Source organism: Mytilus trossulus, chromosome 9 (assembly GCF_036588685.1).
Source record: "Mytilus trossulus isolate FHL-02 chromosome 9, PNRI_Mtr1.1.1.hap1, whole genome shotgun sequence".
In the NCBI taxonomy this organism is placed as follows: domain Eukaryota; kingdom Metazoa; phylum Mollusca; class Bivalvia; order Mytilida; family Mytilidae; genus Mytilus; species Mytilus trossulus.
Window position 1 is genome coordinate 39,495,359 of NC_086381.1, and position 24,541 is coordinate 39,519,899.

Below are 24,541 nucleotides of genomic sequence, written 5' to 3' on the forward strand. Positions count from 1 at the left end.
ATTAGCTATGCTACACTTTTCTCAGTTTTAAAATATTCAATGTACTACTATACCTTGATCTACCTTCAATGATCCCATTGTGGTATTCAATCCAGAAGAAGTTTGAACTGTTGAACTGTTGAAATGTCAGTGCGAGTGCAAAAATAACGTTTGTAAACAATGAATGACGTCATGTGTAAATCCAATCACATAAACGTTTTACAATAGGCAATTGTATGTTTCATATTGACGCGCTTTTGTGATTACGATAATAACATCAACGGCAAAATTTGAGACAACATGCAGTAGATCAGCCGGGAAGGATAGGATACAGAAATACAGCAGAGAAAATATCGGTTTACCAGCCACTTGCAGAAATTCTTAAAGTTACAGAAAGAGACGATTGTTACGACAAGTCAGAGATGGCGGATCCTTTTCGAATCATCTACGGATTGCTATTGTTCATGTATGTTTTACAAGTCAAATGTATGTCTTCTTCCATCACAAGTTTTATTCCGTGAGCATCCTGTCAGATCATATATTTTGCCGGAATCAACATTCTGTATACTGTGTCAACAGAATACAGAATGTTGATTCTGTATTCTGTTGACACAACATTCTATATTCTGTTGACATTTATTCAAAAACAATGTCTTTCCCTTCAAGAATTTAGTTCAAATTTATGTGGTCCATAAGGGAACAGAACATTTGATTTAAAAAAAAAAAGATGCCGTATTATTGCCAACGACACAACAACAACAGCAACAACATATATTTTATTTGCCAATCATGGCACCCAAAATGAGCGGAATAATCACAACTCTCCACAACAGTCAACAGATCAGATGACCAGAAATTAACAAATATAGGTCACTATACTGCCATCAATAATGAGCAAAGCCATATCGCATAGTCAGCTAAAAAAGGCACCAAAATGACAAATGTCAAGGAATTCAAACAAGAAAACTAACGTTTTTATTCATGTACAAAAATGAACGAACAATGTGAATATGTAACACACCAACAAACAACAACCACTGAATTACAGGCTCCTGACTTCGGACAGGAACATATATACAGAATGTGGTGAGGTTAAACATGCTAGGGTCTTCCCCCTAAACCTGGAACAGAGTTGTAACAGTACTACATAACAACAAACTATAAAAATCAGTTGAAAAGGCTTATTTTCGTCCCCGAGGGTATCACTAGCCCAGTAGTCAGCACTTCGGTGTTGACATGAATATCAATTATATGGTCATTTTTATAAATTTTCTGTGTAAAAAACTTTGAATTTTTCGAAAAACTAAGGATTTTCTTACCCCAGGAGTAGATTACCTTAGCCGTATTTGGCACAACTTTTTGGAATTTTGGGTCCTCAATGCTCTTCAACTTTGTATTTATTTGGCTTTTTAAACTCTTTTGATATGAGCGTCACTGATGAGTCTTATGTAGACGAAACGCGCGTCTGGCGTATAAAATTATAATCCTGGTACTTTTGAAAACTATTATTTAACTTTAAATAACAGATGAATGCAAATAGAAATACATCTCAGTAACAAAAACATAATGGACGTTACCGTTACTCAACAAAAAAAGTCACTAGGTCTCACTAAATACAGATCTGAGAGTACTTGCAGTTACTGACAGCTATTTCAAAGCCACTAACAACTAATAACAAAAATCATGCATCTAACTTCAAAGACTTGTTTCATAGTTTTTTTTATACTTCTGTTGATTATATTTAATCTTAGTTTTTTCTTTCTGTTAAAAAGAGATTAAATAACAGACGCAATGTTCAACAAATTTGTTTAAAGATGGCAAATTTGTGATACATTCGTTTAATTTATAATAATACACACAAACTAAAGAGACAGAAAGACAAAGTTTGCCTCCAACGACAAGCAAGAATAAACCAAGAAACAGAAAACAGAAAATTTTCCAATGTCCTATTTGGCTGGCTTTCATATTATTCCCATTGTTGTTATAAAGTAGACAAAAGCAATGAAGAATCGATAATAGTGTGGTGCTTGAATATGAAGAAAAGAGAATAACAGGCAAAATTAATAATAAAAAGTAAAAAATGATATATAGAATATTACAGAATACAGAAATGAAGAAACCACTTCCAGACCAGACCCTTTTATAAGTTGCACATTTTTTTTTTTTTTTGCCTTTTAAATCTTTCTGTTCGGACACCATATTGGTCCGACACCCCAATACCCTGACGCCCTATTAGTCCGACGACCCATTGGACCGACACACGAATACTAGTAATCCGACACATTAACCGACACATAGTTATTGAGCAATACTTTGTATGAATGATACTTATATTTTAAGAGGATAATCCCCATAGTTTAAAATGATCCTACTGAGATTCCTTAAAATAATAACATATTAGAGTACATGTATTAAAAATTTGCTTAATGTCCAGTGGCAAATATTACATGCATGTTCAAAACAATTGTTAAATAAGTACAATAGGTAAGTCCTGTAAAAGATGTCATCTGGGGTGAAAGAAGGTCAATGAAACTTGGACTGCCACTGGACTACGAAAGCATATTGAAGGTGGACAGGAATTTTCTCTGCTGCATATTCAGACAAAAGGCCACCGACGGCCTCTCAAAGAGTTGTTGCAATGGTGACATTTTCTTAGTGAGAATGTGTTCACATATGGGACATATCTTGTCCTTATGTTCCACGTAAGTGTCATCAATAACTCCTGAACCACTTTACAGAATTTTGTAAATCATCGATACAAACTTTATCTCATGATGTATTTTTTCAAAGGACAATTTACAAAGTGTTACGTCCATAATTAATACCATAACATGCATGTTGGGAAAAACAACTTTTTTATAAATGCATGCAAAGTATTTGATGCAGTATGATCTATTGTTATAGGTATCTAAAAATGGATCCCACCAGAACACAAAGACTAAGTCTATGAGGAAAATAAAGTTTTAGATCAACGACTGAAAATTGTCACGAACAGATAAAATATGAGATAGAGATAGAACTGGCATGAAAAGTGACAGTAGAACATTGAAATAATTTGGAAGGTAGGTATATATATAGTTTTACACTCAATTGTGATTTTTTTAAAGTAAGTATTTGCAGTTATTCCTATAATTTTTTTATATATTTTTTTAATATCATGAAATGTTGTAGTGTGTTCATATGACAACAAACCAACAACGAGCAAGTTCAAAAAAATAAAGAGTAGAAATACAAGTCTTCAACAATTGAAAGATATCATTAAAGTTAACAAAGAAGTCTACGGGAAGTACATATCCGTACACACAATTTCTCATTTAACTGTTTCACAGATTGCATTGATATTGTGCTCGAATAATCAGATTATATTAATACATATGTGTTTTGTTTCCGATCCAAAGATATCAGAGTGTTACAGCAGGACATAGTTGAACTTAGGAACCTAAAGGAAATATAAACAAAGATCTCCTTCTCTGTAACCGAAAAACAGATTTAAAAGATAGTAATTTATTATAATGAGAATTTCCACTGGTACTAATAATGAAAAAATTCACAAAAAGAATACTTTTGTTTAATTTTTAAATTATTGCATATGTATAAAATGATAAAAAATTGTAGGATTGTCACTGAGACAACTATCCACCAAATTTGAGACGATGTGAATGTGAACAATAATATACAACTGTGCAGACTTCAACAATGAGAAAAGCCATACCGTATTGTCGGCTACAAAAGACCATTACATAAACAATATATGAAACAATTTAATTCAGAAAAATTAAAGACCTAATTTATAACAAAACAAATAAAAAATGTTAAAAGTGCAGCCCGTATTGAAAACATGGACATTTGCCATGAACCCAGACTTGGGACGCTAAAATTCTTCTCCAGGTCAGGTCCTGAAGTCATACAAAATTTTCACAGTGCCCGGAGAAAAAAAATTGTGGTAGAAAATTGAAATCCAGCATTTTGATTGGTTTATTTGTTGATTTTGGTGTTTGAGTATATAACTGACTCGAAAGTTTAATGACTTCAAGGCCAGTTTTCAAGTACATGTAGGTAAATCAAACATTGTTCCATTTTTTTTTTCATTTTTCTCCCTGTATAATATAAACCTTGTATAATTAACGTTATACCACCTTTAGCAATGCATGTACACTGATTCACATTATGTCATGGTTGACCTATTTTTAATCTTATTATTGGACTTTAACAAAATGATAAATGTTATAATCCACTTTTTCCTTTCCAGAAACAAGTTGGCAAAGATATATATCACATGCATAGGAAGAGCAGTGGAAAATAACATTGAAGCAGAATTATAAAACAGTTATTTTAAAAAAAAACATTAAATTTAGAGAGAGAGAAACACATTTTTTTACTTTTTAATGCTGTTCATTCTTAAGATTAATGTTTATTGTATTTCGATGGAAGTTATTGCAGTTGATAAGAAGATAGAACAAAAATTTGAGTTCTTCAGCTTGTTTTATTCAGTCAATAAAAATTAATTTTGAAAAGCAAACCATACAAGAGGTTAATTATGTACCAAATGACCTCCGTCAGACATTAATCAGTCTGTTGGAAATCTTTCTTTAAATTTTTATGCTTATTTTACAAAATGTACCTTTGTTTGTATGTCTGTAAGATTCAAATCAATCAGAGATTTCTGAGAAAGTACAAACCAAGAGTTTCTGAAAGTCATCAGTCCTCATGTGAACATGCTATAGTGAGTAATGTAGTTCTTACCCTTTCAACTCCCCGTTAACGGGATGCCTAAATATTGTAACACCAAATTTCACATATTGTTTTCGTAAAATACGCTTTGCAGTTTTATAGGAAAGAGTACAAGAGTTATGCATACATGTATCTAAGTTACTATTCACAATACACTCATTACAAGTGAATGAAATTGCAGCATGATTAATGTATACAAAAAAAAAAGAAATCTGTCAATAAATGTATTTAACCATTAAAAATCTTACAATGAGCATATGATTGGAAATTTATTTATGAGAAGTTAGACTAAAAAAAGTGGCTGTATTCTGAATATTCGCTCAGCTCACAGTAAAAGGAGAAAAACATGCACTGTTCAGTCTGAAGGTACCTGTTCATGTAGGGGGACATGTCTTATAGCAGATTCTCTCCTTGTGGTGAACTAGCATGTTAAAAAGGAGCTCAGTGCATGATTGGTCTAGTTCTGTACAAAATATGTTAATTACAATTGTATTTATATCTGAGTTTCATGTCCTCTTACTACACTTAACTTGCCACTGGATCACATAACATCAATCCATCCACCTATCTTCTCAAAAGTAATATATCGAGTTCCAATGTTCAATATGTTCTGATTTGACTCAAGCAAGATAGATATAAATACATGTAATATGGTATTGTCAAATAGAAGTATTGATAAGTATTAAAAACATAAACCTTGTAGACCACACAAGATGCAATTCTGACAAAAAAAATATGACATAAAGCCAGAATATTTAAAAAAAAAGAAGCTGAAGTAACTGTTGAAGAGCTGGATCTAAAGCTGAACCACTTCAGGACAACAAAAATCAGAGAAATAAAAAAAAAACATAACGAAAACATTAACATGTCACGATATAGAAAATGAATGGAAATGGGGTAAGTGTCAAAGGGAACAATTAACCCACCCCAAATATACAAAACAACTAGGCATCACTATACAGATACAGTCTGATTTAAAAAGTGTTATAATGAAACAGTACTGAAGAAATTAGTAACGAAACACTACTTACGAAATCAGTACTGAATCATTACTAACGAAATCAGTACTGTCAACATCAGTACTAAAACAGTACTGTCAAAATCAGTACTAAAACAGTACTGTCAAAATCAGTAGTAAAACAGTACTGTCAAAATCAGTAGTAAAACAGTACTGTCAAAATCAGTACTAAAACAGTACTGTCAAAATCAGTACTGAAACAGTACTGTCAAAATCAGTAGTAAAACAGTACTGTCAAAATCAGTACTAAAACAGTACTGTCAAAATCAGTACTGAAACAGTACTGACAAAATCAGTACTGAAACAGTACTGTCAAAATCAGTACTGAAACAGTACTGACAAAATCAGTACTGATTTCATTGAAAGTATAACATTATAAGTTTTCAGTCTTTCCTTACAGTACTGATATGCACGAGGGTAGAAATGTACCAAAAAAGTATGGGTAAATTATTGGTAGTGTACAAACTCATCTTATATCTATTGTTTTATCACACAAAATACACTCCAAATATTTCTAACAATTGAATGACATTGTGAATTATATACAAAACACTGTACTATCTGCATTTCTTATCTGGAGCTATTGAAAATGCCAATATCAAGTAAAAACTTAAAAGTAAATAACAAAAGTACTGATTCCAAGGAAAATCAAATGGTAAATCAAAAGCTCGAACACAACAAACCGAATGGAAAACAAGTCATATTCCTGACTTGGCATAGGCATTTCTCCATGAAAAAATGGTGGATTAAACCTGGTTGGTTATTTAGCTAAACCATAACTTGTATACCAGTTTCGTTTAATGGAGAGCTTCTAAAAAAATTTGTCGGTATCATGCTTTATAATAATTAGTTATAATTAAGTAAGCCTGGGATAAGAAAATCCTTAGTTTTCGAAAAAAAATCTAAAGTTTTGTAAACAGGAAATTTATAAAAATTACCACATGATTGATATTCATGTCAACATTATAGGTTGCTGTTCGGTCTTAGCCAAGGCCCCTGTTGAAGTCCGTTCCATTTACCTATAATGACTATAATAGTACACATTATTACTTGTATGGAGAGTCTTATTGGCACTCTAACCACATCTTCTTTTTCCATTATATATGTTTGGTGTAATAAAAAAAGGTGCAAATTAAACTCACGTTGCACGACTTTGCAATCATCAAACATCAAAAAGTACATGTTTCAACTACAAATTTTTAATATGTCCTTATGTTAAAGCATTTTAAATCAATATATTATTTTAAAGCATGTCATTTATTGCTGAATATTATCTTTAAAGCACGTTGTCTGTTTGTAACGTACCATTTCTTACACATGCTATAATACGTTAAGGATATTCGCTTGTCATGTTTTGGAATTTTTGTCAGATTTACGGAATCCTCTAGTTTTATCCATTTGAATGCCTTAAAAAAATACCTATTGACGGTCACCCCCATTTTTTCTTTTATAAATCTTTTACTTGTATAATTATAAGCCATCTATGAAAAGTCTTATAAAATCGTTGTTATTATTTAATAGCTTTTAAGAACTTAAAGTTGTCAATAATAAAGCTATGAAAAATCAAGAGAGAATATTTTCTCGCCAAAATTTCAATGGATAATATCTCGACAACAAGCACATTGACCTATATATGTTTTTGCTATTTTAGTTCCTTTATTAATTCCCTATTAATATAAACTAATGTTATGGAAAGCTTGTTATTTTGAAAATGCGTAGCGAACTTGCCTAAAATAGGTGTGTTTGTTTTTAAAAGCCCACACAGTTGGTATTACAGATCTTTTCAACTAGAGTGTTATACCAAAATCTCAGTTCTCGAATATTATCAAAGGTACCAGGATTATAATTTAATACGCCAGACCTGCGTTTCGTCTCCATTAGACTCATCAGTGACGCTGAAATCAAAATAGTTGTATTAAAAGCCAAACAAAGTACAAAGTTGAAGATCATTGAGGACACGCAATTCCCAAAAGTTGTGTCAAAAATAGCAAAAGTAATCTAGTCCTGAGAAATGAAAATCCTTAGTTTTTCGAAAATTTAAAACTGCGTCGCACTTTGCAGCCGCGTATTGATGACCTTTAAGAATATGTTAACTTTACGGATATTATATGGTTTAGTTATAAAATATATGTTTTTATGAATGTACGATTTTCCTTTTGTACCTACTGGTAAGTGTTAAAAAGACTTTTTCATTATTATGGTTGTAATGAGAAATATGTTTGATTAAATTTAAAAACTTTGTAGTCCAATTCATATCTTTCAAATATTTTGTTTTCAAGTTCAGTATTGTAATATCTAGATAAAACATTTGACGAATTGGTAGCATGTCCCTTTGATCTAACAATATCGCCATTACTAGTTAACCATTGCCGAACAGTTGAATTCCAGGCCCCAATTTTTTTAAGCAAATCTTCTGTAAATTGTGATATGTTATCCATCCTTCCAATAATCATGTTTTTGTAAAATGTTTCCGGAAGATTAACTTGTGGATCCCAGTGCATATCCGGACATTCAGATATGATGTTGATAAATTCTTCAAAAGAGTTAACATTTTGTCCACATGTTATCTTGAAATAGTTGGTATGTCTAACCTTATCAAGATATGCAGAGAGCAGTCTTTGTCTTGGTTCCCTAACAAATATGACTTTCATCCAGGTTGGGTCACAAAGCATACGATATATGTTCATGTCGGTAAATTTTCTCAAAGTAAGTAATCCATTTTCTTTAGGGTGGTGTATTTGTTTTGTAGAAGTATAGTTTAAACGAATGCCTTGTATATATTGGAATATAAGTTTCCAATAAGAGCAGGCAGCTTTTGCATTCCAGACAAATATTAATTTGTATAAAGGCAATACGATTGGAGATGAATAAGGCCTCTTTAATACGTCAAAAACTTTCTTGGACATGTACGGAATTTCAACATTAGTCCATTTAGAATTGAATTCACCAATATATGAAAATATTCCCAAAACGCCCTCACTTTTATTTTTTAAGATACTTTTTAAGTTGATTTGCATCCAACTTTTTGGGTCGATGTGAGTAGCTATCATTGAGTGTTGATTATATGTTGAGCCAGTCAACTGTACACAAACGTTGATTCTTGTTGAATTATCACACCAAATATACTCTAAATTATGTTCAGTTTCTGTATGCGAATCAAGAACAACTAAACAATCCGCTTTTCCATTATTAAGCGATTGTAAAATACCAATGTCAAGTAAAAGGGATCGTTGGAACTTTTGACTTCCATTTTGTTGAATAATAAATATCTTAACATTCCAATTATCTGGCTGATTATTGTTAATCCATTGAATTTGATGAATTATCTTTTCATAAATGCCTTGTTCATATTTGTTTAACAAAATAAAATGAACCCCAGTTGTAAACTCTATCTTTTGCCATGGTGTAATTGATAGACCGCTAGGGGTAAGTTGGCATTTCAATGTAAGGTATATAAATGATACAGTTGACATTGCCAGGATAATACAAAAAAATAACTCCATTTTCTTCATTGCATGTTTGTTATCATGAAGATAGTTATGTAAATCAATAGCTATATATGATTGTCAATGCTAGTTTTTTCAACCTTGTCCTTAATGACTTTCTACATATTATTTTTGTTTATTCTTCTGATGAATTTCAAAGGAGTTTTGATTGCTTGTATTATTTTCAAATCAAGGAATACAATAATCGTTTCTTTTTATTTTAATAACTGTGTCATCTGGTTGATAATTATAATTTAACAATAATGACTTGAAAGAAATTTTTCGTTGATAATAAATACATCTTTAGGTTTTTTCAGCTCTGAATTGTATTCAATGCTTTTATCAAGATGATACTAACCCGAATAATCCAGTCGTTATATTACGAGCACTTCGATCACTTCATTCGAGAAAAGTAGTGGATAGAGGGCGCTGAATTATTCGAGTTAAGATGATACTAAAATTATTTCTACGTCTTAAAATGTTTTTTCATGACAAAATAGTATGCAGTGCTGATTGTGTACATGCAAAAGAAAAAATTAGAGGGGTACTGACAAATAAACACAAGATGAAAATACACAAATAAAGACAAACAAATGACAAACGGATATGTACAAATTAACAAGAAACCAATAGACCACTTTCGAGTTCATCCGTCACCGGAAAAAAACTCGTCAATTATACGCGCCTTTATCACCGTCATTTGTGCGTTTAGGGGCTTCGCCACTTCCCTTCCAATGTTGAGCGAGTGGTTGGAAAACTATAATTCTATATTGTACGAAATTATTCGGCAAATTGAATTCTCAAAATTGACAATCAACACAGCTGTCATTAGGGAATTGTCTGTAAGTACCTACAGATCAACCATTTTTTTTTTAGTTTATCCTCCACAAAGACGATCACTAAGACGCTTGATGAACGTAAATAGTGCAGGAATACAGGCGACCCCCTCTATCTGGTAAATGACGTCATAAAGGCGTGCATAATTGACGAGTTTTTGCCGGTGACTGATGAACTCGAAAGTGGTCTATTCGAACTTATGAGTTACATTTTACATTAGGTACCTCTGGAGAGTAAGCATGCTCTGCTTTGCATACCACACCCTTTATGTTGGCTAGTGGTAGAAACTGGTAAAAAGTCATATCCAGTAAGGACAAAAATCAGTTTAATGTGCTCTACTATTACTCAATTGAAGCTAGCTATAGAAGTATATACATGGCCATTATGTGTAAGAATATGTAAGTGTTTTATAAAAGTAAATTTAGGATTGATTGATGTGAAAAAAATCGTTCAGTACTAGTATAACATACTTCCTTAAATTGTATACTAACTTGCAGGAAGCTTTAGTTTGTAGTTCTTGTGGAAAAGGTAGACCAAAGTTTTATACCAGGTAATAATGTGTAAGAATATACAAGTATTTGGTTATCAGGAAGTTGATGAGTACACATCATAAAATAAAACGTGCTCACATGAAGCTTTATACTTAATTTCAAGAAGCTCTGATTTGTATTTTGTGAGATAAATGAAATGAAATTATTGGAAGGTAAACCTATATACTTGCTTCTTTTGAGGTATAATAAAATAATGTAAAACTGTGTGAGTGAAATAAATTAATGGTTATGAGCTTAACACAATCAATAGTTATCAAAAGTACCAGGATTATAATTTAGTACACCAGACGCCTGTTACATCTACATAAGACTCATCAGTGACGCTCATATCAAAATAGTTATAAAGCTAAACAAGTACAAAGTTGAAGAGCATTGAGGGTCTTAGATTCCAATAAGTTGTGCCAAAAACGGCTAAGGTAATCTATTCCTGGGACAAGGAAATCCTTAGTTTTTCGAAAAATTCAAAGTTTTGTAAACAGGAAATTTACAAAAAATGATAATTGATGTTCATGTCAACACCGAAGCACTGAATACTGGGTTGGTGATACCCTCAGGGACGAAACGTTCACCAGCAGTGGCAAAAGTGTTCAAAGTATCTTTCCTTTTGATATTGCAATTATTTGGACTTTTTCTGAATACTTGGTTGTGGAACTGCCCTCAATTTAGTCTATACAATTAATTGAATTGACATATACATTGAACGAAACTGAATTTCTTTCAACAATTTTATTATGTCATATAATTATTAAGATCAGCAGATATTCTTCAATAAGTATAAACAAAAATAAATAACTAGCAATTATGCAGTGTTTTACATGGTGTTGTACATCCAAATCCTGAATGTTATTATTGAAAGATTTCAAAATCACCTTAAAAATATCTTAATTCATCAAACATATACCTAAAATTCACTAGCTTAAACATTCTGAAAGTTAATTCTGTCAAAGTTGGCAATGACTACTCAATTGATTTCATCGTAAAAAAGTACATTTTACATTACTGGACACAATCAAATGAGCATTTGAATGAAATATCAAAGCAAAAGAGAACATATTTACCCTGTTTCCTCAAGTAAAGTTTTAGCAGCAACCAAACGGTGTTTTGGTCACCTTTAGTGTATATTTTGACAATTGTGATGCTTTCATAAATATTCATCATCTCAAATAAACCCCAAAACAAATGAATTTATAAACAAATTAAACTCATTTGTGTTGCAGTGTTTAAGATAGGTAAAATTTTCATCAAATCAATCATTAATACAATTTGTTTGTTTTAAACATTCAGTTTAACTGTGTTTTGCCTTTTGTTAGTATAAATTTAAAGTGTAATATTGACTGAAAAAAAGTATTTATCAGTGAAATTTGGTAAAATAACTTTTTCCTCTGACACTACATCATAACATACAATTAAACATGAAACAGAGATTAAAGTTTATATGGCAGCTATTTAATTTCGAAATAAATAAATAAAAAAAGATAATTTTCATACACGAGTTAAATTAAATTAAATAAAAAGTCATATACAAGTGGAAACATGATAAATAAACAGCTTGTACCTACCTATATTTTACAAATGGTCACATATTCGTAGCCAACAGAGATTCTAACTTATAATTTGTTAAAATATGCAAAGTTTTAAATCATTTGCTAAAAGCACATTGGGAGATAACCTTTCATAGTAAGGTTTATAATGTACATGCATATTCATAGAACATGTTAGTTTTAAACATTGATGATTTGATTTCTTACATTTAAGGAGAATATAAGTCACAACAAAGATTTAAAACTAATGGTTAAATTCATAAAAGATAATAAATATGAAAATTTGGCACATGTAAAAGACAATAAAAATAAATAATATCTGTCTCAAATGTTGTACAAAATAAATCAGTATCTGGAATAATAATCCATTTACATTTTTGGACATACATGAGACAATTTACTAACCCTGACTTTAATATTTACCATGTCCTTATATGGAAGTGTAATTCTAACAACATATAATTTGTCTTAATTCACTTGGCATAGATATTTTAAATCGTCTTTGGAAATTATCAAATTTGCCTTCAGAAAGCTTAAGGAGATTACTTAGGAAAAATCATGATGCAAATCAATCATACCTCTTATGAGATGCTAACTGGTATTTTAAAAAAACACTGTTTACAATCATATTTCATTAAGAGGTGCTAATTAAATAAAAAATATAAAAACCATCATTAATGCAACTAAAATCTCCTCTAACAAACAGTTTAAATAAACATCTAGCATACATCGTATTTTACTTATATCACATTCTGAATAAAATGAGTAATACTGCATAATAAATAATATGGATGGACCAAGACACAAAATGGACGGAAGAATGTGCATAGATACTGTATATGGATCCTGGACTAATATCACACGAATGAACTCATTAAATCTATCTTGACTTCAATAATGATTGAAACAAAAACCAATGAATTTTCCTATTTTGATAAGTTTGTTACTATAACACAACTCACACATCAGACAGTGACTTTTGTACTCTTATGATTTCTCCATTCAATATCTGAATCAGGAATTCATTACTTTTGTCTATGCCAAAACTATCTTAAATTAATTCATGGCAACGAGAAAAATGGCATATAAATAAAAATTCAGCACTATAAAAGATCATTTTTTCTTCGTTCCACCTCTGTAAAATGGTCCTCTAATAGTTCTTGATAGTGGCAGAAACTGTCCTCCAAAACATTTTTCTTCCTGATGGTCCTGGCTTATCATCAGTTGTATCTTTGTCGGCAGAGCCTCTGGAAAATTAAATTAAATCTTATTGAATGATTGTATTTTGGTTAAATCTGTATGTATGAAACGTCCATTTCTTAATTTATTTTACTTTCTATAAATTTATCTGTCTGTATAAAAGAAAATATTTTTAGTAGATTAATTTTAAATGAGAATGCTTAAAATACTTTGAACAGTAACACCGAAATGCCATGAGTATCCTTAATTTTACTATGTACATCAGTTTCATCAAATCATTTAAGACACTGTACAAGTAATAGTCAAATTTTAGTTCTGTTATATTTTATATAATTAAACTATTTTTTTATGGGTTATAGATGTGTAAATTGGATCAATTTACTCACAGTAAATGTGTTTATTCTTAAAATTTTCAAACAAACATTTGTTATATTTTTTCTTTCAACTTTTTGGGAACTCAAGGATCACATTTATCAAAATGTTATGTAATATGTTTTATCTCTATGAAATCATCATTTTTGCAGAAACAACAGAGGTAGTTCTGGCAACATGGTCTATCAGAGAGTAAAACAAATAACGAAATTGCAAATAGACCAATCACCTTCAAGTATATGAAGATATGCAAAACATATAAGAATTGTTGGTAAAAAAATGCAAGGAATAATGATTTCACAGTAGAACCTTAGAGAGATATAAAGGAATGAAAGATCATGTATGATGAATAAAGACTATCAATGGATAACTGAGTCTTGTTATATTCAAAAGTCAAGTATACAAAGGAAATGTGCACACCAGCACCCAAATATATTGCAAAAAAAATAAGGACTAAGACAGAAGAAAGAATAAATTTAGTACTGGCTGCAACAGTTAATCACATATATATGAAAAGTCAAAATATGATATTTACTTGATAGAAATCTTAATTCCATTTATCTATTTATTACTTTAAATATACTGGTATCTACAACTTTATTAATTAGATGGATAATCTGTCATGTCTTATCATTTGTAGCTAAAATAATTATAAATTTGCCTATCCATATCATCATCGTCATAAAAAATGTTTGGACCAATATTGTGAAATAAATATATAAAGTTCCAGATTGCATGTTAGTTACTTAAGGATATCACTGATTTTGAAATCCTGTGGTGTTTGTCGTTACCCAAATATCTTTGTGGTTGTTCTGCAGTTTGCATGTTGTGTCGTTTTATATTATTTGTTTGTGTGTTTCTCTGTTATGAATGTTCTTGTGTGTGCTTGTGCTGTATTTCTGTCATGTAGTGTTTTAAAAAAATATTTTTCAACATTGTAATTAAGCAGGCAGTTTGGTTAGACATTAAACCAGGTTCAACCCACTTGTTTTCTTAAAATTTCCTTTACCAAGTAAAGAATATGGCAGTTATTCAAGAATCCCTTTATTGAACCTACAAAAATCAACAACCTGCAATATGAGCACTTATGACAAGAATGTCCAAACTTCATATCATACATCTATTGAATTGAGAATGTGGGTCAAGATGCCCTAATTACAAAACTTCAATATGTTCTGAATATAGTGTCCAACTATGTGTCTCTGGGACAATTATTTTCACTGAAGTATATTTAATATATGTTTTCGAGTCACTAAATCACAAAGTAGTACCATAGCAAAATTGTACAGTTAAAATATCACTAACATATACCACAATGCTAAAGACAATTGTAAACAAAGTCACACATATATATTTATTTTACATAAAATATTGGTAAAAGTTACTAAAAAGAAGTTTGGTTAAATGTTTTGTACTCCATACATGTAATGATTGTCTAATAAACTATATATCAGGTAATGGGATCTTTTTTGCTGAAATATTTGGTATTCGATTTTCCAGAACTGTTAAAATACTACATGGATATTTAGCTAATGAATTAAACTAGAAGGGTTGGTAGATTTGTTTAGGAAAAATTTATCTCTGTAACAGTGCATATATATACATATAGTTGGAAGATAAATTTTAATATGAAATGCATTTCCATTTTAGAGATGTCCATGGGAAACTATAAACATTTTAATTGAATACACAAGCATTACTAAAAAGAAATGTGGAACTAAATTAGTTATGAAAGGAAATTAGTGGAATTACACCTTAGAGAATTGTAGTGACAACTTTTGTTATAGAATGAGTTTAATGAGTTTAATAACTTGTGGTCCAAAATATCTGTCTTATGAAGTATTTTTTTTGTGTGAATTATATTGGGAAGGTTGATATAAAAATGATGCTAGATTAGAATAAAACATGTCTTCTATAATGTAATCATGTCTTAGTTCTAAAAATGACACAAACAGTTGTCTGTTCAAATGTCCCCTGTTCAATCATAATTTAAATTCTCATAAAAACGTTAATTTGATCTCTAAATTAATTTTTTTAAACAAATTTTGTCACTACACTACTCATTGTGTCAGTAGTGTTACCTTAAAAATTTTACTTCTTTTTCTGCCCTAAAATTGGCATTCATATTTAAGACAGTGTTCCATATTTAAAAAAAAACCATGAAAAAACTTTTATTTATAACATAATTGATTTTTTTCAACAGTAAAATACCATAATGCAATTAAAAAAAATTGCTATTCTAAACTTATGCAGTCCTGAAAAATTATAGTAAATGATACAACATGATGTAAACTATAAGTTTTGGAATACAAATGGGAAATTAAAACAATTAAAATAACTAACAAGTTTTACTACTTTCAAATAGCTGACAAGTTGCAAACTTCATCTCACTGTAAACATTGAATGAAGGGCAGTAATATCTTTTAAAACAGATGTCAGAAATTTTGCAGCTGAGGTAAAGTAAAATATTCTACAATGTATGACCTAGCTCTGCCAATAGTGAATAACTTTGCTAGTTGTGTAAAGGTCCATAACTAACTATAATCAAAAGCTGTTAATCTTCTTGTTACTACATCAGTGGAATAATCTAGCTATGCAAATTGTACTATGAAAACTCCTCTTAAAGCATACTTTTTTATTAGCAGCCTTTGAATAACCTAATATATCTTCATGTTCACATTAAAAGGCATGATAACATGCAAAAAGCAGTGAAAAAAATATAAAGCAATTAACTGATCATAAATACATTTTTTAGAAGAAAAGGATATGATCAATATCTAGATCTCCTCAGATAATAAAATCTGAAATCCCAAAGCCACATAATGAAAGAAACCATTTTAAGGACTAAAAAAATTCCCCTACATAAAGTCTACAAGCTGAAATCCTTCTTTATTTCTTTTGCCTGTACAGTTGAAGTTACTTACTCTGTAGTACTCTTTGTATTTGATTCCTATATATACACATACACACATTTATAGTTATTGATTCAATCCTATATATACACATACACACATTTATAGTTATTGATTCCTATATATACATTTACACACATTTATAGTTATATATGACATCTCAGTATTTCACTGTACAACTCATATATAGGTACATACATAAAATATTTATATGTACTGAATCGGGTTATATAATTCATGTTTTATATAAATTTTAATTTCATGGTGCAAAAATATATTTGAAATTCTCTGAACATAATTGGTTGACTAAAACAACAATGCAATTTGATGTCACCTGGGTGCTTAGAAATAAATAAATGTTTTTTTTTTATAAAAGCTGTATAAAAAGTATTTGTCATTTAAAGGAGTTAACAGCTTATTCTATAGAATATTTGTCGTAAATCATGATTTACAGTGCTTTTTTTTTTTTTTTTAATTCTTGGAATGAATTTCATATGGAAAATCTTATTCTTAATAAATGCATCAAAATGATTGTAACTCAAAAATATGTAATCTTAAACAGAAGCAAAAAATAAGAACCTCAAATAAACATAAACATTTTCACATAAAAAAACATGCCACAACATATGAAATATTAACTCACTTGTTTTCAGTAAATTTCTATTTTCTATTTTAATAAAAAAAAATATAACCTATTTTTTTTGGAGATAAGGCTTTTAAGCAAACATGGTTTTATTTTTATGAATATAAAAATATGGTATACTTTAATAATTTTCGCAAAAAAGTGACTATAATCAGTAAACACACATGCAATAAACTTCTTGGTTAATATCATATAAACATGCAAAATTCAAAATGCTATCTTCATCACATACTAACAGAGAAATAAATTATGTCAATTTCATAATGCAAAAGTAAAAGTTTGACACAGACAACATGAAATTTGCTCTTTAATTTGGAAGTAGTGGTTTATTTATCAGTGCAGTTTGTGATGAAGTGCTGACATTTTGATCACCGAGTGCATAAACATGTTGAATAAATTAGTACAATACATAGCAAGCTATAGAAAGCTGGAGGATGTAAACATATAGTTACCTGCAGCTGACACTGTAGCCAACTGTTTTGACTGAGGACCTTTGGCTGATCTCACTCTGTTTGATGGCTACAATAATGTGGCATCAAACATTACAAGTTACATACAGAAAAGTTCAAAACTGATCATTTGTATCAAAATATCTCATTTTATCATTGGAATTTTCATTATGATGTAAAAATTAATAATAGCAATAACTATTTCCTAAAAATAAATTCAAATAAAAACAACAGGTGGCAGAAAAATTTCCGTAAAGAATGGTTTTTGAAAACAAAAGTTTGACAGTATAAGTCAATAAAAGAATAAAATTGAAAGTGATTAATCTAATAACGTTATAGCTTGAAATCAGTTTTGAACCTCCAGGAGTTGCAATGCAACCACCACCAGCAACACAATTTGTTAACCTTTTGACCTTTTCCTTAAAAAAATCCACATGATCCATCAAATAAATGCTTGCCCCCAACACAAAAGCATGATAATTAGCTCAATTCCTTGTTGGAAACATAATGGAAGGTGGGGGTTGCTTTGCAGTAAATATTTCTATGTATACATCAGGTAGATAAAAGTAACGAAGACAATTGAGACTAGTCAAGGCAGAGTGTTTAATTTTTGATTGTTTTGGTTACATTTTAATAGCAGAAAGACTGCAAGGATTATAAAGGTGTAAAATGTATCCAAAAAATGTGAGGGCTGAAAAAGAATATATGTTTCACTGCTGTCTTTAAATAATGTAAATCATCCAGTCAAACCTCTATTAAAAGGTCACTCAACATATAGCCTTTCAAAACAAATGGCAATTGTTATACAGTGTAATTTGAATTAGTTGGACATTTGTCTTAAATGACCATACTTTCTGTGCTGTTTGAGTAACCTATTAATGCAGATGGACCTGAATCATAATCAATTAAAAATAATTGTCATTTTTATCAATTAATGCATAGCTTTTATATGTGGAGATATGATAAAGTATTTGTAATTATGACTTAATAATGGATTCATAAGCAAATTTCCTACAATAGCTGCTTCAGACAGGTTTGACATGATGATGGTGTACTGTGATCACAAAAAAAAACATATGGGGAACCTCACCTCAAAATATTTATCAGAAACAGTTGGTGGAACTGACTGACTACAACTGCTTCTATTATTATCCTTTGGAGACGGAGGAATTATATTAGTCTCTCTTAACTCTCCTTTCTTCAACTTCCTATGAAACTGCTCTTGAAAGTTTCTATCTGATATTGGTCGTAGATCATAATTAGCACCAGATTTGGAGTGTCTACTACTTGCACTATTATTAGAATTATGTATATCTTTGTAGGTATTTGTCCTATCTAAAGCACTAATCTGGTATGATTCCACTATTGTACCATCAGGAATTCTACGATTAAAATTATTATTATTTACATTGCCCGGAGTTGTATCCCCTGATCCTTTTGGTCCCCTTTCGTAAGTCCGATCACTCATTGGATAATTTGAAACTATTCCTTTTTTACGTCCATTTGGCTTTTTAAAATCTGTCATTGTAGAACTATCCTGAGTGGCAAAATTTTTCCATTGTTCTGGATAACCTCTACCCAGTAAAGTTTCTGTCAGAGGAAGTTCATCTATCTGTACATAATTATTTCTATCAAATACAGAATTGGGTTGAGCATTCTGGTTTGGATTAAACTGATCAGGAACTGAATTATCTGTCACATATTGATGTTCAACAGGTATTTCTATCTCCCCTTCTTCATCATCCTGGTCTTCTGCCATCTTCTTCTTCACCTTGGTAAAAAGAAAGTACTCTTTTATAATACTCATAAAATATTGATATCCTCTGAAGTACATGTAATACCATTTATTCGAGATATTAAGGTTCTTTGCAAACGTGCAAGATGAAAAACAGCAACCACTTATCTCTTTACTTCCTTACAATTTTTTCATTCTGTTTCATTTTAATATCTTTTTTCTATCAAATGGATCTATCTTTATTTTGCCCTACTATACATGTTCTTATATCTGAAGTTGTCATAAATTCATCTAAAAGTTTTACTTATTGAAAAGAAAGAAAGTCATACTGTCATTCAAATAAAGCACAAATTTAGCAATTTTTTGGAGAGATTGTGATGCAACAAGCAGAGGTTTCAGGACAACCCCAATGCCCCTGTCTGCAGAATAACAAGAGTACACACCACTCTGTGAATAAAAGGTCATCCAAAGTTAAATAGAGTCAATCATATACTGATGAACCTAAACACAAGAGAAATATTTATATGGATAAGGAAACAAATAATTCCAAACAAGTAAAATATTTATGTAATTCTCTAAGTCTAATGGCTATTATTGCATAACAAGTAGTGCATTCAAAATCTAAGGCAACCTATATGTGTTACTTACCATTAATACATTCAAATGCCCAAAATCCATGCAAAAACTATTGATATAATGATAATAGACCCAACATCTGATGGATTTTAGAATAAAGGAAGGACAGACACTGTCAACACTTTAACTACATGGCATTTATTTGATTATCCAAAGTGGTTTATAATCCTTTTCTATAAATTTTCTGTTGATAAAATTTTGAGTCATAAACCAAACCAACAAGATTTGGCTCCACTTTCAGAATTTTTGATTTTTGAGGCTTTATAACTTTGAAACAAGTTTTTTTGCTTTCCAACCATTGAATCTTATACAGACAAACATTTGTCTATCACAACAAAACATAGGTCTGGTATCTTTGATGAGTTTCCAAAACTGCTTGTCCTGAATGAAAATGTCATTAAGATTATTCCAATAATTATCATGCAAAAAAAATTGATGGCATAGTTAAATTAAACAAATTCATACCTCTATGTCATGTTTAATTTCATCTGTAAGTTCTCTGATGTCCCTATCTGTTTCTTGCATCAATCTCTTAATATACCCTCTGAAACACAATCTTTTTTACATTATTTGATCTTTTTTTCCAACATAATTTTTCGTTGTTTTTCTATCTAAACATGATTTTCCAAAGAATTACAATTTGCTCATGATCCAACAAAAAAATGTATACCGGAAGTCTAGTATCAGTATTATTCCACTTCTTAGCTAAAATACTATAACAGTAAACTGTTTAAAGTTATGCAGAATTATTCATTGTATTTGTGGGTAACATTTCTAGTTAGATTTTAATGAAAATAGCTTACAGATAGGAATTAAACTACATGATATCATTTACAACTAAAAAACTAGAGGCTGTAAAGAGCCTGTGTCGCTCACCTTGGTACATTTGTATATGTGAATATTCAACAAAGGACACAGATGGATTCGTGACAAAATTGTGTTTTGGTGATGGTGATATGTTTGTAGATCTAACTTTACTGAACATTCTTGCTGCGTACATATATCCCCATCTATAATGATTGGCCCAGTAGTTTCAGTTAAAAGTGTTAGTAAAAATTTACAAATTTTATGAAAATTGTTAAAAATTGACTATCGATTAGTCTGAAATTTTCAGGGCAGATAGATCTTGACCTGATAAACAATTTAACCCATGCCAGTTTTCCTCTTAATGCTTTTGTTTTTGAGTTATAAGCCAAAAACTGCATTTTATCCCATGTTCTATTTTTAGCCATGGCAGCCATCTTGGTAGGTTGATCAGGTCAACAGACACAATTTTTAAACAAGATACCCCAATGATGATTGTGGCCAAGTTTGGTTTAATATGGCGCAGTAGTTTCAGAGGAGAAGATTTTTGTAAAAGATAACTAAGATTTACGAAAAATGGTTAAAAATTGACTATAAAGGGCAATAACTCCTAAAGGGTTCATTTGACCATTTCGGTAATGTTGACTTATTTGTAAATCTTATTTTGCTGAACATTATTGCTGTTTACAGTTTATCTCTATCTACAATATTTTTCAAGATAATAACCAAAAACAGCAAAATTTCTTTAAAATTACCAATTTAGGGGTAGCAACCCAACAACAGGTTGTTCGATTCATCTGAAATTTTCAGGGCAGATAGATCTTGACCTGATAAACAATTTTACCCCATGTCAGAATTGCTCTAAATGCTTTGGTTTTTGAGTTATAAGCCAAAAAATGCATTTTACCCCTATGTTCTATTTTTAGCCATGGCGGCCATCTTGGTAGGTTGACCGGGTCACCGGACACAATTTTTAAACTACATACCCCAATGATGATTGTGGCCAAGTTTGGTTTAATATGGCGCAGTAGTTTCAGAGGAGAAGATTTTTGTAAAAGATAATTAAGATTTACAAAGTAGAGGCTCTCAAGAGCCTGTGTCGCTCACCTGTTACTGTATTTACTGATGTCAGTCATCTTGGTTGGTAGGTTGGGTCTTAAGACACTTTTTTTTATAGATACCCTAGTTATGATTGTGGCCAAGTTTGGTTAAAAATGGCCCATAGTTTTAGAAAAGAAATTTTTGTACAAGTTACAAAAATGACGAAAAGTTGTTCAATATTGACTAAAAAGGGCAATACCTCCTTATGGGGTCCTCTAACAATTTTGATCACGCTGACTTATTTGTAAATCTTATTTTGCTGAACATTATTGCTGTTTACAGTTTATCTCTATCTATAATAGTATTCAAGATAATAACCAAAAACTGCAAAATTTCCTTAAAATTACCAATTTTAGGGCAGCAACCCAACAACAAGTTGTCAGATTCATCTGAAAATTTGTGAGGGAATAGATCTTATTCTGATGGACATTTACATCTTGAAAGATTTACCCTAAATGTCTTAGTTTCAAAGATATAAATCAAAAACTGCATTTTACCACTATGTTCTAATTTTAGCCATGTCGGCCATTTTGTTTGAAAGGCAGGGTTATCGGACACATTTTTAAAACTAGATACCCCAAGGATGATTGTGACCAAGTTTGGTTAAATTTGGCCCATTAGTTTCAGAGGAGAAGATTTTTGTACAAGTTACAAAAAATGACGAAAAGTGGTTAAAAATTGACTATAAAGGGCAATAACTCCTTAAGGGGTTGACTGACAATTTTGGTCTTTTGACTTATTTGTAGGTCTTTCTTTGCTGAACATTATTGCTTTTACAGTTTATCTCTATCTATAATAGTATTCAAGATAATAACCAAAAACTGCAAAATTTCCTTAAAATAACCAATTCAGGGGCAGCAACCCAACAACGAGTTGTCAGATTCATCTGAAAATTTCAGGGCAGATAGATCTTGACCTGAACAACAATTTTATCCCTTGTCAGATTGCTCTAAATGTTTTGGTTTTTGAGTTCTAAGCCAAAAACTGTATTTTACCCCTTTGTTCTATTTTTAGCCATGGCGGCCATCTTGGTTGGATGACCAGGTCACCGGACACATTTTTTAAACAAGATACCCCAAGGATGATTGTGATCAAGTTTGGTTAAATTTGGCCCAGTAGTTTCAGAGGAGAAGATTTTTGTAAAAGTTTACGGACGACGGACGACGGACGACAGACGACGGACGACGGACGCCAAGTGATGAGAAAAGCTCACTTGACCTTTCAGGTCAGGTGAGCTAAAAATGGTTAAAAATTGACTATAAAGGGCAATAACTCCTAAAGGGGTCATTTGACCATTTCGGTAATGTTGACTTATTTGTAAATCTTATTTTGCTGAACATTATTGCTGTTTACAGTTTATCTCTATCTATAATATTTTTCAAGATAATAACCAAAAACAGCAAAATTTCCTTAAAATTACCAATTTAGGGGTAGCAACCCAACAACAGGTTGTTCGATTCATCTGAAATTTTCAGGGCAGATAGATCTTGACCTGATAAACAATTTTACACCATGTCAGAATTGCTCTAAATGCTTTGGTTTTTGAGTTATAAGCCAAAAACTGCATTTTACCCCTATGTTCTATTTTTAGCCATGGCGGCCATCTTGGTTGGTTGACCGGGTCACCGGACACAATTTTTAAACTAGATACCCCAATTGTGGCCAAGTTTGGTTTAATTTGGCCTGGTAGTTTCAGAGGAGAAGATTTTTGTAAAAGTTAACGCAGGACGACGCCGGACGACGACAGACGCAAAGTGATGAGAAAAGCTCACTTGGCCCTTCGGGCCAGGTGAGCTAAAAATGACATATTGAATTTGATCAACATTTTAATCATAATAAATTTAATATGAATGTCTGTTTTCAAAAGTTGAAGCAAGCTTCTAAATCATTATTCAACAAGGTGGAAATTGTTTTTAAATGTATAAAAAGTAAAATACACTAAAGAAGATTGCCCTATAAAAAATTAACATATGAATAATCCATAACTTATATAGTTTACCAAGCCATTAGCTTAGTACCTGAACCTATAAAGGTGTCTTAAGTATGAATCAAAATAATTTATAAATTAATTAGTATAAAATCATTGGATGCTGAAAAATAAAATAAAGGATCCAAGCGGGCTATTGTAAATTGAAAAATAAATCATCTTCCTTTACTATATCAAATTCAAATAAAGAATTCCACAAATTCTAACTGGTGAGCCACGTTTATAAAATCAATGAAGTAAAAGCTTCATCCATACAGTACATCCTTTAAATTTATTAACAGTTAATAATTCTTAAAGTAACCTTATCATACCCAGTGGTAGGACTAAGATTCTGTTGTGTAGCATTGGATACCAATGACTGTCGGAGTTCTCTGATACTTTCTACAGCATTATCTACATCTTTCTCCCCTTTAGCTGACTGTACCCTAGTCTTCCCTGTCCTATTGTGAGGGTTAATAAGGTAGTCAGGATGACTGACACTTAATGGATGGGTTTCTTCTCTTTCTCTCATGCCTACAATTTGTACAAATACATTATTTATTTAAAATGTCAAAATGCCT

At 30.9% G+C, this 24,541-nt stretch overlaps 1 protein-coding gene and 1 long non-coding RNA gene across 2 annotated transcripts in view; one reads left to right on the plus strand and one right to left on the minus strand.

Annotated features, from left to right (window-relative positions):
* Nucleotides 1–241: 241 nt before the first annotated feature.
* Nucleotides 242–4,959, plus strand: LOC134685690 (uncharacterized). The gene is made up of 3 exons (XR_010101317.1): nt 242–445; nt 2,884–3,041; nt 4,229–4,959. It is a non-coding gene; the product is annotated as an uncharacterized LOC134685690 (long non-coding RNA).
* Nucleotides 4,960–11,312: 6,353 nt separating this feature from the next.
* LOC134682898 (uncharacterized) overlaps nt 11,313–24,541 on the minus strand; it is a 105,404-nt gene continuing 92,175 nt past the window's right edge. The window contains exons 38-43 of the mRNA XM_063541805.1: nt 24,293–24,494; nt 20,555–20,633; nt 18,809–19,489; nt 17,722–17,788; nt 17,270–17,293; nt 11,313–13,389 (exon numbers count right to left, since the gene is read on the minus strand). Of these exons, the coding sequence (XP_063397875.1) occupies nt 13,256–13,389; nt 17,270–17,293; nt 17,722–17,788; nt 18,809–19,489; nt 20,555–20,633; nt 24,293–24,494 (1,187 nt within the window). The 3' untranslated portion in view covers nt 11,313–13,255. The remainder of the gene's footprint in view (nt 13,390–17,269; nt 17,294–17,721; nt 17,789–18,808; nt 19,490–20,554; nt 20,634–24,292; nt 24,495–24,541) is intronic.